The sequence below is a fragment of the Chiloscyllium punctatum genome, chromosome 16, assembly GCF_047496795.1.
Source record: "Chiloscyllium punctatum isolate Juve2018m chromosome 16, sChiPun1.3, whole genome shotgun sequence".
NCBI classification, from domain to species: domain Eukaryota; kingdom Metazoa; phylum Chordata; class Chondrichthyes; order Orectolobiformes; family Hemiscylliidae; genus Chiloscyllium; species Chiloscyllium punctatum.
Window position 1 is genome coordinate 8,726,362 of NC_092754.1, and position 13,637 is coordinate 8,739,998.

A 13,637-nucleotide genomic window follows, 5' to 3' on the forward strand; every position below is an offset into this window, starting at 1 on the left:
CACTCTCGCCAACACAGCAGTGTTTTAATTTCCACTGAGACAGAAATCTGGTTTCGGGTCGCCTCACTGTTTATGCTTGGAAGATCCCCCACCTGAAACTTCGAGGGCGGTAGGGGAGTTTCCATCCTAGTTTTGTGCTGGGTGTCTTTACAGTAGGATGCTTACGCTGACATTTTGAACTGGAGAGAACCCCATAATCCGTTTGTTGCTTTCATAGTTAGCTGTGTTTTGAAGGGAAAAGAAAAAATCCCTTTTACAGAATAAGTATGCATGGGTTTGGTAGAAACACAATAAAATTATGTGATAATGTTCTTAGGCTTATAGGGATTGGACTTGGAAGATGACTTGAAACTTTCTTTCGTATTGTTAACAACATAGCTGACCCTTTAATCTTTTGACATTTTATTCTGCTATTTACTCTGTGCAAGAGACCATAGGTGAGAGTGATTGGTCGTTTATGGATGACTGAGAGGGAGAGGGAGAGAGAGAGAGAGAGAACCTAATTGTGTTTATGTGATTGAGAGTGTGGGTGGGTGAGAGCTTGTGTTGAGGGGTTGATTTTCCATTCTGAAAGCTTTCGGCAGACCTGGGCATGCTTTTGAGCACTAATTTTAAACTTGGATTAAGTGAAACCATACATAGCTTTAAGTGAAAAATAGCTTTGTTTGTCAGACATGCATAAGGCAGGACAATTACACTCCTTTTGCGACATACTTAAGAGTGGATCCAAAGTTGATTTATATAGATCATAGCATCATATAGCACGGAAACAGATTCTTCGGTCCAACAGTCCATGCCAAACATAATCCCAAATTAAACTAGTCCCACCTGCCTGCTCTTGACCTATGTCCCTCCAAACCTTTCCTAGTCATGTACTTATCCAAATGTCTTTTAAACATTGCAATTGTACCCACATCCACCACTTCCTCAGGAAGTTCATTCCACATGCAAACCACCCTCTGTGTAAAAAAAAAATTTAAATCTTTCTCCTCTCACCATAAAAATGTGCTCCCTAGTCTTGAAATCCCCCATTATGGGGAAGCAACAGCTACCCATTAACTCTATCTATACCTCTCATTACTTGATAAACTTTTTTCAGGGTCGCTTCTCAACCCTGTATGCTCCAGTGAGAAAAGCCCCAGCCTATCCAGCCTTTCTTTATAACTTAAACCTTCCATACCTGGCAACATTCTGGTAAATCTCTTCTGAACCCTCTCCAGCTTAATAATCTTCTTCCTATAACTGGGTAGTTGGAACTGTGCACAATATTCCAGAAGAGGTCTTACCAATGTCCTTACAACCTCAATATGGGCCTCATGTCCTTGGGCGTCTACTGTATGTAATTTTTATTAATGACTTGGATGAGGGGATTGAAGGATGGGTCAGCAAGTTTGCAGACGACACAAAGGTTGGAGGTGTCGTTGACAGTATTGAGGGCTGTTGTAGGCTGCAGCAGGACATTGACAGGATGCAGAGATGGGCTGAGAGGTGGCAGATGGAGTTCAACCTGGATAAATGTGAGGTGATGCATTTTGGAAGGTCGAATTTGAAAGCTGAGTACAGGATTAAGGATAGGATTCTTGGCAGTGTGGAGGAACAGAGGGATCTTGGTGTGCAAGTACATAGATCCCTTAAAATGGCCACCCAAGTGGACAGGGTTGTTAAGAAAGCATATGGTGTTTTGGCTTTCATTAACAGGGGGATTGAGTTTAAGAGTTGTGAGATCTTGTTGCAGCTCTGTAAAACTTTGGTTAGACCGCACTTGGAATACTGCATCCAGTTCTGGTCGCCCTATTATAGGAAAGATGTGGATGCTTTGGAGAGGGTTCAGAGGAGGTTTACCAGGATGCTGCCTGGACTGGAGGGCTTATCTTATGAAGAGAGGTTGACTGAGCTCGGACTTTTTTCATTGGAGAAAAGGAGGAGGGGAGGGGACCTAGTTGAGGTATACAAGATAATGAGAGGCATAGATAGAGTCGATAGCCAGAGACTATTTCCCAGGGCAGAAATGACTAACATGAGGGGTCATAGTTTTAAGCTGGTTGGAGGAAAGTATAGAGGGGATGTCAGAGGCGGGTTCTTTACACGGAGAGTTGTGAGAGCATGGAATGCATTGCCCGCAGCAGTTGTGGAGGCAGGGTCATTGGGGACATTTAAGAGACTCCTGGACATACATATGGTCACAGAAATTTGAGGGTGCATATATGAGGATCAGTGGTCGGCACAACATCGTGGGCTGAAGGGCCTGTTCTGTGCTGTACTGTTCTATGTTCTATGTTTTATGTTCTATGACTTCCCAACTCCTATATTCTAAGGATTGAGCAAGAAAGGCAAGCATGCTGAACGTCTTTTTAACCACCCTGTCTGTATGTTAATTTTGGGATACATAGGAATTACTTAAGCACTCCTACACACACCTCCCTTAAACCTAATTTTAGAAGAAGTTTTCAACCGCTCATAACTTCATAACTTTTGATGCCATTTGTTTTTCTTTCTGTGACTTCAGAAAGTAAAGCGTACTCGACTTTGGTTAGGTACAAGATATTGTTGATTAATCTCTGAACACTGCATTGTCATGAGTTGTTCCAAAAAGCCTCTGTTGAGGGAGGGGGAGAGTCAGTGCATAGTTGCTTAGTGCTCTGCATGTCATGAGGAGAATTCAGAGATGCTTCAGTGTGATTTGGACAAGCTGAAAGAGTGGACAAATGCATGGCAGATGTATTATAATGTGGGTAGATGTGATGTTATTCACCTTGGTAGCAAAACCATGAAGGCAAACTGTTATTTGAATGGCGATAAATTGAGAGAGGGGAATGTACAACGAGACCTGTCTATTCTTGTGCACCAGTCACTGAAGGTAAGCCTACAGGTGCAGCAGATGGTAAAGAAGGCAAATGGTACGTTGGCCTTCATAGCGAGAGGATTCAGGTACTGACTACAATTGTCCAGGGCTGTGGTTTGACCACACCTGGAATATTGTGCGTTCCTTATCTGAGGAAGAATGTTCAGGCTATAGAAAAAGGGTGACAAAGGTTTACCATTCTTGGGATGGTGGGGTGGATGTATAAGGAGAGGTTGAATTGATTAGGATTGTGTTCACTGAAGTTCAGAAGAATGAGGGGGGCTTTTCATATATATCTATGATATTTAAGAGGATGAGGCAGGGTAGATGCAGAAGGATGTTCCTGATGGCAAAGAGGTTCAGTCAAGCAGGCCACAGCCTAAGGAACATCATTTACAAGTGCATGAGGAGAAATTTCTTCATCCAGGGAGAGGTGAGCCTGTGGAATTCATTATCTCAGAAAGCAGTTGAGGCCCAAATGTTGTATGATTTTAAAAGGGAGGTGGATGGGGCTAAAGGGACCAAAGGATATGGGATAAAGGCTATCGAGTTGGATGATCAGTCATGATCATTTTGAATGGTTGAGCAGGCTTGAAGGGCTGAATGGCCTACTTTTGCTCCGAGTTTCGTGGTTTCTATAAGTCTTCAACCAAGCTTTTGTTAAATGATTTAATAATTTTTGTTCATGTGTTGAAATGTTATAACAAATAAAAATAGGCTATCTGGCTGTTGGACCCTGCTGCAACATTCAACAAGATCATGGCTTGTCTGATCGTGGCCTTAATGTCAGTATCCTCCCTGACCCCCATCAGCCCACCCCACCCCCTAGCCCCCCAAAAACAAAATAAATCATTTGATTCCCTTTTTAATTAACATTCAGAAAAGTAAATTGTATCATGTTTTGTGGTGCTCAACACTCAGCACAGAGGGAATGAAAATCACTCTTATGCCCTTACCTTTTATTGTGAGGAAGGAAGGGAACAGGAGGTGGGCTAACCACAGAATTTAGTGAAACGAAAAGAGAAAATGCTGGAGAAACTCAGCAGGTCTGACAGCATCCGTGGAGATAGAATCTGACTGAACGTTTCGAGTCTGGTGCAATTCTTCTTCAGAACATGTCATTGAAATGTTAACTTAAAATTTTTTCACTGCAGATTCTGCCAGACCTGCTGAGTTTCTCCAGAATTGCCCGTTTGTTTCAGATTTACACCACCAGTAGCATTTTGCTTTTACACAGAATTTAATACTAACCTTATCTGCTGAGGTAGGCCTGCTCTGCCAGAGATATTCAAGAGAGGTGGTAGAAGAGATATCTCTCCTGAGGAGAAGTTTCTGTCTCTTCTCATCAAAGTGGGATGCTGTCTTATAGCCTGTCTTAAAGCTGTGACTTGAGAAATAAAGGAAATGGGATAATGTAGTCTGTGGTAAAGTTTGTAAAGTCAAATCCTTCTTGCAAAGCTGCATTGCTTTCAGTTACTGAGGTTCTGAGGTTCTGTAAAGTGACTGGCCTTCCCAGTGAAGATATTTTCATTTAATCATTTGAAAACCCTCAAAAGCTTATGAAATGCAGCTTAAAGACAAGTGATTAAATAAAAGTGGAAAATTTCATCAATTCAGCTGGCATCTGAAGAGAGTATAGTGAAGAAACAAATGACCAATCTCAGTGAGGTTAGAATAGCTGGTTAGCAGCTATCTGAATGAAATGTGAAGTCATTAAAAATAAATGAGAGAAAAATGAACCAGAAGGGAAAATCTTGGAACAAAATAGAGGCAGAACATTGAGTTCAACAATTTTAGGTCCTAACCTCTGCCTTCAATTTGTGTCTTTTCTTTGATTTTGCTAGTTCTCAGTTTTTCTTTTATTCCTTTGCTTTGTCTTTGGACGACTGTTATTTCAGCCAACACATCTCCTCTGAAGGCACCTTCTGTTTTTCCTTTTTGGCTGATATACCATGAAACCTTTTGTCATTTAACCTCACTAGCCCTGCTCACTATCACATACCTTATTGTTCTTACCTTCCCCTCTCCTGTTCCACTAGCTCTAAATCTCTCCTTAGTTCTGATGCAGGATCAATAACTTGGAAGGTACACATTTGATTCCCTCACCAGAGACACTTCTCAACTTGCTGAGTATGACCAGCATTTTCTGCTCCTATTTCCGATTTCTAGCTTCTGCAGTATTTTGCTGTTGAAAAGACACAAAGGTAATAGTATTGCTACTATGTTAATCAGAATCACTCTGCTTCATTACGCAGTGTGATAAATCTGGTGATTCTCTTTAGGAAACTCTTTAGGCAGACTTGCAACAGAGGCTAATTTTATCTGTTTTCCAGTTTATTGATAATAAGCTTGCTCAGGATGTGCTGTAAGGGTCTTTTATAATTTTTTTTATAATCCATGTGTTTTATAATCCATGTGGGACCATTTCACCTGAAATCTGCCAGTTTGCTAAATTTATAAGACTCTTATTTCTCTTTTGTGCTTTTCAAATTATGGATTGTTGGTTTTGGGGAATTTTTCCCCAGTTTTGATTTTGTGAGTGTCAAATGCAGTTGGATGGAGAGTAAAGCTCCCTCTACTCTGTGCCCAACAATGACTCTCCACTCAACCACCCCTTAACAATTTGGCATTTGCTACTTGCACCAGAAGTCATCCTGAGTGTTATTGCCAACCTAATGTACATCAGTGTTGAATTTGGGGTAATTGTATTGTGTAGTGCATGTACACTAGGAACTACATTGAGAATGATCAAACTCGTTTCAGATTGGACGCTTATGGCCAGCACACAGAGCAGATTTTCAACCCGTCCGTCTGTACTGCATTTGAATTGCACCCCGATCTCAGAGGTGAAAGGTCAGTGACTTAAACCCCCTTAAATCATCCAATTTTTTTTTCAACTGTGTCATTTGCCTTTTCTGCCGCTAACACTACCACCATCTTTAGTTCTCTCTTTGTAGGAAGGAGGGAGAGAGTTTATCGTAGCTTGGTTTCTGAAATTCACTGTCCATTTATAATAGCAGGAATTACTTGATATCCTGAATGATAAGTAGAATATTAAAAAGGTACCAATGTACTGCACTGGCAGACTGAGCTGTGAGCTTAATGTTCATTGCTACAATGTCGTGTGACAGAGATACTCATAACAAAATACATATTTTTTGCTGAAGAGCTTTAAGATGGGAAAGTTTTTTTCTAAGAATAGTTCTCTATCAGATTCTTTTATAATAAACAAGAAGGTCAGATAAATAACCTCAAACATAACCTGCACTGCAGAACGAAGCAGCATAAAAGATACAGAGGAAAGTAAGTGTGATAGAGTCATAAAGTTATACATCATGGAAACAGACCCTTTGGTCCAACGTGTTCACACCAACTAGTTCAGATATTCTAACCTAATCTATTCCCATTTGCCAGCACTTGGCCCATATCCCTCCAAATCCTTCCCATTCATATACCCATCCAGATGCCTTTTAAATGTCGTATTTGTACCAGCCTCCACCACTTCCTCTGGCAGCTCATCCATACAGACATCACCCTCTGTGTGAAAATGTTGCCCCTCAGGTCCCTTTTAAATCTTTCCCCTCTCACCTTAAATCTATGCCCTCTCGTTCTGGGCTCTCTTATCCTGGGAAAAATTCCTTGGCTATTCACCCTATCCATGCTCCTCGTGATTTTATAAACCTTTATGAGGTCACCCCACTGTCGCCAATGCTCTGGGATTGCTGGGGTTAGTGAGGGTTCCAACCCCTTGCAAAATAAAGCTTAACCTTCAACCTCCTCACTCCATTTGGCTGATAAAGACTTCCACCTGCTAACAATCAACTCAGAGACAGAGAGATAAGCCAGAAAATTAATCTGAAGAGATCTCCAGTGCAATGCCACACGGTGTCCACTAGAAGTTGTATGTTAGCCATTGATATAAGAGTTGGAAGCCACATTGGTTCAGTTAATATGGTAGTAGAACACACTAGATTCTAAGAGAGATAGATAACTTTTCATTAAAGCAATATAGTATAGGATGAGGCAGATGTTTAAATGTGGGACAGCCATCTGTTAGCAGAGAGCTATTAGGAAGAAGAACCTGGGTGTGATTATTGATCTGAAAATGTCTTGCTGGAAAAGCGCAGCAGGTCAGGCAGCATCCAAGGAGCAGGAGAATTGACGTTTCGGGCATGAGCCCTTCTTCGGGCTCATGCCCGAAACATCGATTCTCCTGCTCCTTGGATGCTGCCTGACCTGCTGCGCTTTTCCAGCAACACATTTTCAGCTCTGATCTCCAGTATCTGCGGTCCTCACTTTCTCCTCTGTGATTATTGATCCTTCACTTCAACTTTTAAGGCAATGCAAAGCTGTTGTGAACAAAGCTGAGATCAAACAAGAGATAAATGCATGTATACTGACAACGCCCAGTTCTACTTCATCCCTGCTACTCCCAACCCTTGCTCTGGCTTTGCACACTGCTCTCCCAACCTCCAGTCCTGGGTGACCCGAGAACTCCTCCACCTAAATATTGGGAAGACTGAAGCTGCTGTCTCTGACCCATGCTAGGATTTTCACCCCGGAACACTGACTCCATGCCACTTTCTTGCAAGTGTCTGAGGCTGAACCAAGCTACCCTCTACCTTCCTGTCATGTTTGACCATGAAATGAGCTTCTGACCACATAGCTCCTTTATCATCAAGACTTCCACCTCCGTAACTCTGCGCCTCATCACCCTGCTTCAGCTCATCTGTTGAAAGCCTTTGAAACATGGGAACAGGAGTCAGCCCCTCCAATCTGCTTCACCATTTAAGATAAAGGCCATTGACCCCAATCCCATATTTCCATGCTATCCCCACACCTCTTGAAGTCATGAGTAACCTTAAGACTTGGTAATTCCAATGCTGTCATCGAGTCATACAGCGTGGTCAGACCTTTCAGTCCAACTCTACCATCCTAAATAAAGATTGGTTTCTCTGATGCCCACATCCAAATGTATACCAAGTCTCCCTTATCTGTCATCCTGGTGCTTACTGAGAACTTTGGCTCCTGATCCATCAACACAATGAATTTTAAATCGCCTCTTTACTTTCAACCCCTCCATGGCCTTGCTATCCTCCTTATCTCTATAAATCTCATGCAACTTTAGAACCCTCTGAGATAGGCACACTGATCAAGTTCTCAAATCATCAGCACCCCATTTTTAATCTCTGCACTATTTGTGAGTGTGCATTCAATTATTCACACCCAAAGCTCTAGAATTCCCTTCCTAAATTTCTCTGCCTCTTTCAGGAACCTGCTTAAAATCTATTGTGTTGACTCAGCATGTGGCCATGTGTCCTATCCTAACACTACTTTTCGTGGTCCAGTGTTAAACATTGAATCCCCTGTGAAGTACCTTGTGACATTACACTGTGTTAACGGTACTATTTAAATGTAAACCAACGAGCTTATACTAAGGCTCAAAATTCCCGATGTCATCATAAATGTGAGAGATTTTGTAATAATATGCAAAATGACTTCATTGACCTGTGTTCTAAATTGACAGAATGGAGGGTCCAGATTTCTGTACTTAATGAAAATTACTGTCTATTCCAAATAAACAGATTTCAGCTACAGGTAAACAATTACATAGAACATTACAGCGCAGTACAGGCCCTTCTGCCCTCAATGTTGCGCCACCCTGTGAAACCAATCTGAAGCCCTTCTAACCTACACTATTCCATTTCTGTCCATATGCCTATCTAATGACCACTTAAATGCCCTTAAATGTGGTGAGTCTACTACTGTTGTAGGAAGTGCGTTCCACACCCCTACTACTCTCTGAGTAAAGAAGCTACCTCTGACATCTGTCCTATATCTATCACCCTTCCATTTAAAGCTATGTCCACTCATGCTAGCCATCACCATTTGAGGAAAAGGGCTCTCACTGTCCACCCTATCTAACCTTCTGATTATCTTATATGTCTCAATTAAGTCATCTCTCAACCTTCTTCTCTCTAACGAAAACAGCTTCAAGTTCCTCAGCGTTTCCTCGTAAGACCTTCCCTCCATGCTAGGCGACATCCTAGTAAATCTCCTCAGAACCCTTTCCAAAACTTCCATATCCTTTCTATAATACGGTGACCAGAACTGTACGCAATACTGCAAGGGTGGTCGCACCAGAGTTTTGTACAGCTGCAGCGTGACCTTATGGTAAACCATCAATATATAACTCTCCTAATTAAGACTTACACACACAAACACACACATACACAAACATAGTTGTGCTAGTGGAGCAAAAGTCTAGGAAGGCGGAGCAGAGATCCCTGACCAGTATTTCCATTTATTTGTCAAGACTTGTTATTCTCTGCTTTTCCTTCTCGAAATTGTTCAATTGCTCACAGGAGGCACAAAGCAACTGGTTCACACTTTATAAGGTCTCTGACTTCTTGGTTAAGACTACATCGTATACCAGCTGATAAGGGAAGTAAACTGGCTTTCTTCAGGCTTGAAGTTTTTTTTAACTGCTCAGAAAGGATGGCTCCTTCCTTGTTGGAGGTTCGACTGCTTCTGACTGAACATTCACACCCACAAGCTGGTTCAGCTACCTGCAAGCCAATTGCGTAGTTGTTGGCAGGTGGAAGGCCTTTGTCACCAGCTGATTCAGGGACCAATCAGCTTCTTGTTGCTGGATGAATCACCCTTCCTATACACCCCCTGGCCTCTATCTCGTCTGTAGAAATCCCCCCCCACCCCCCTCCACTGCTTGACTAAGCAGCAGTGTCAATAACCCTGACAATGAGAGTAGGCAGCCTGCTTTTACAAAGTGCAGGAATCCTTTTGGCAGATTTCCGTCCCTCGGTTGACCTTAAACCCTCAGCCCCTCCCCTGTCCTTCACTATGGTGAGCCCCTGGAGTCACAAGAACATAAATGATAATGTGGAAAATCTACAGAGTCCTAACTTGGCATCCTGCCACCTGAGAGGTGGGGGAAAGAGAAGGCAGGACAGATAAGAGTGGGAGGGGGAGATGGAGAGTGAAATTCCAGTCAGGGTGGGCAGTCATTTGCTGTCCTGATTGCCATTTTCCCCACTGTTTGCATTGTCAGTTTCTGTACAGACTATAGGGAAAAAAATTCCTCTTTAAATATCTCATTACACTGGTCGGCACAAAAATCATACCATGCTTAGATCCTTTTTAATCATCTGGTGCTCTGGCGGATACAACTGGCATGTTATTATTGACGTCACAATATTTTGTGTTGACGGGGATGAAAGTATTGATGGTTAAGGATGTGATTAATGAAGATTTTCTCTGTGCTTCCACCCTGTGCATGGTGATAAGCAAGTCTTATCAGTCTAAGCTTGTCAGCTCCTTGATCCAGCCCTCTCCTGAGCTTCAGCTGACTCAGGTTCCTGGGTTTTACCAACGATGACGCATGTTTTGACCTTGCTGTATCTTTGGGAAGCCCTGGTTTGCAGGTCATTCATGGCCAAAGTAGAATTCCTAGTGAAATTCTTACCTGACAACAACTCCAGTGAAAGTTGGTAAGAGGTTTATCCTGAAAGTTGGTAAGAGGTTAACCTTATAATTTATCCTGAAATAACCCAGCCAGATTTCTCTTCAAGAGGCATTAGCAAACAGCGGAGTAGAAACAGAGGGATTGATCTGGCAGGCCAGCAGTACTTCCTGATAAATGCAGTTGAGATCAACATATTCTAGATTGAGACAGTAGGTCAAATGAGACATCTGAGCAACTGCATATCATTTTGTGTGCAATGGTGACACGTTGCTGGGTTTATGGAACCTTGAAAATGTCGGCGTGTTAGGTTCGTCAGTCATTATCAGCAAAGAGCATCCATTAGCAATACAAGTAGAGAGCAATGGAAACAAAACATTACAGTGAAATCTTAACAATTGCATAATACAGTATGTGGAGCTCTCGCAGAGTTAGTTCACATGATCTTATTGAAGGGCTGAATGGCTTTCTCCTTAGCTTCCAGTGTAATAACTGACTGACTCATTCAGAACTCTGTAGTACGATGATGCTTGTAGTTAGTCGTTGTAGTAAATGTGAACTTTCTGCTTCCATTTCATTTGAAGGTGTGAAGTGTTCTGGCTGTGGTACATTCCAGGGTAACGCAGGCTCTCAGACACCCAACTAGAGATTCTGGTGGCCTGGAATCAAAAGGATCCCTTGTATCTGCAGGGGAAGGTCGCCACTTTACAGCCCTTGACCTCCCAACTCCTATTTATGTGTGGCAGCAAGTATACTTTGCTTGGCTTCATGTCCTTCTCCCATTCCTCATCCAACACAAAGGAGAGGGGTATGTGGATGTGCTATATCTCGCAAGATGTCAGTGTTCAAGGACATCTTCTGCTGATAGCTTCTATAAAGTTGAGTAGCACAACATTTGTTCTGTTTAGGTATAATCTCTACAGAATATTCAGAATAAATGTTGCTAGACTGTTGATGAACTTTTAACAAAACATTAGAAAGTCTCCCAGAATCTTCCAGGAGTATTCTTGAGAGCTCCAGCTGTACATGAACCTGAAATGGTGAGCTCCTTTTAAGAAGTTTTTGAAGTCTAAACTATGTTACACACTCCAGAACTGCTGGACAATGATTGGAGAAAGTTAAAAATCACACAACACCAGGTTCTAGTCCAACAGGTTTATTTGGAAGTACTAGCTTTTGGAGCACTACTCCTTCATCAGGTAACTCTTACTTCCAAATAAACCTGTTGAACTTTAACCTGGTGTTGTGTGATTTTTAACCTTGTCCAGTCCAGTTCCTCAACATCGTTGTTAGGAGAAGCCCCAGAGAATCTTCACTTGATTCTAACTGGGCTTTAGTATCCTCTCTGTAGTGGAATATGGATATAACTGTGTCTGAACCAACATTTTGTTCAAATTTGGCTGTTCCTGAGTTTAGTGGTCATTTTGGGAGTGACGTTGGTGAAAGGAAAGAAGTTAGACTCAAACAGCTATCTGTTCTGTTGCAGAGTGTCTTAGTGAAAGGATGATAGTTCCAACAATGTTCAGTCACCTACTGAAATATCAGCCTAATTAACACTGTCTGGTATGGGGCTTAAACCAGAAACATGATTACTAACAGGAGGGCAGTTAATTCATTTTTCCCGCTTTATTCCCTCCTGGATGTGGCAGTTGCTAGCAAGACTACTATTTGTTGCTTTTCCCTAATTACCTTTGAATTGAACGTTTTGCAAATTCGTTACAGAGCGGAGTTTAAGAGTTGACCATATTTTTGCAGTTCTGGAGTCATGTGTCGGTAGGGACAAGAATGAGCTGGATGAGTCATCGTGACAATCAATAATGGGTTCATGGTCAACATTACTGAGGCTGACTCTCAGATGTTATGAAATTAATTAAGTTTTACTCATTAGGTAGTGGGATTTGACCCCATCTCCTCTGAGCATTAGCATGAGCTTCTTGATTATTAATCTAGTGACATTACCAAACCCCAACCCCCAACAATTATATGGCACCATTTATTGCTTCTTGTGTCCCAAAATATTTCACGGCAAATGATCTACTTGTGAAATGTGTTCACTGTTGTGTTTTTGGCAATTAAAGTCAAATAGTCAGAAAGGTTTATAGCATGAAAATAGGCCCTTCAGCCCAACTTGCCCATTCGGTCCAATTTTCACAATTAAACTAGTCCCATTTGCCTGGGTTTGGTTCATTTCCCTCCATACCTATCCCTCAATGTACCTGTCTAAATGTTCCTTAAATGACAAAATTGTTCTCGCTTCCACCACTACCTCTGGAAGCCATTTCCAGATACTCACCACTGTCTGCATGAAAAAAAAAATGCCCCTCTGTATCTCTCCCCTCTCACCCTAAATTTATGACCTCTAGTTTTAGACTCACCAACCTTGATGAAAAGCTGTTGGCTATCTACCTTATCTAGGCCTCTCTTGATTTTATAGATCTCTTTAAGGTCACCCTTCAGTCTCCTATGCTCAAGGGAAAACAGTCCCAGCCTATCCAACCTCTCCTTTATAACTCAGACCTTCCAGTCCAGATAGCATCCTAGTAAATCTTCTGTGCATTCATTCTAATTTAGTTATATCCTTTCTAAAGGAGGATGACCAGAATTGTGGCAGTCCAACTGCAAATGTCAAGATCCTGTGAAGATCTGTTAGATAATGACCACTCATTGTGTCTTAGTGGTGTTGGCTGAGGGTTCTAACTGTTGGCTTGGGTCAAAGGGAGAGCTCCCATGCTGTTCTTCAGATAGTGGCATGGGATCTTGCTAGGTCTAGGTGAGCTGGGAGACTGGGCCTGGATGAAACATTTCACCTGAGAGTTGGTAGTTCTGACAGTGCAACACATATTGAAGTGTCATGCTTGATTACATGCTCATATGCTGAACTGGAGCTTGAACACACAACTTAAGAAAGCAAACTGGAACATAAAAAAAGAATTTTCATTTGTATACAAATTTTAATGTTTTGCATTGAAAGAGAGGCTCCATTGTCAGACCCAACTTGAAATATTTAACTTTTGTACAGATCAGAGTGGTGCTGGAAAAGCACAGCAGGTCAGGCAGCATCTGAGGAGCAGGAAAATCGATGTTTTGGGCAAAAGCCCTTTATCAGGAATAGAGCACATAACTGACCACCTGAGAAAAGGAGGGAAGTGTTTCCGTAAACATCATAATCTGATATAGCAAGTTAGTGACCCAGTGAGTTTTATTCTAGTCATACTTGGGCACTGGCCAAAGAGAAGGATAATTCTCTAATTGAGAACCTCAAACTAAGTAATTAGCAATTGGCAAGAGCTCGTTGTTCTCAATCCTAGCTTAAAA

At 41.9% G+C, this 13,637-nt stretch overlaps 1 protein-coding gene across 12 annotated transcripts in view; it reads left to right on the top strand.

Moving 5' to 3' along the window:
* The window catches only part of samd11 (sterile alpha motif domain containing 11), a 318,649-nt gene that overhangs the window by 128,537 nt on the left and 176,475 nt on the right, over positions 1–13,637 (top strand). For 9 of the 12 annotated variants that reach the window (XM_072586164.1, XM_072586168.1, XM_072586165.1 and 6 more), the window contains exon 4: positions 5,606–5,695. The exons of the other annotated variants lie outside the window; for them this stretch is intronic. In XM_072586164.1, the coding sequence (XP_072442265.1) occupies positions 5,606–5,695 (90 nt within the window). The remainder of the gene's footprint in view (positions 1–5,605; positions 5,696–13,637) is intronic. 12 annotated transcript variants of the gene reach the window in all.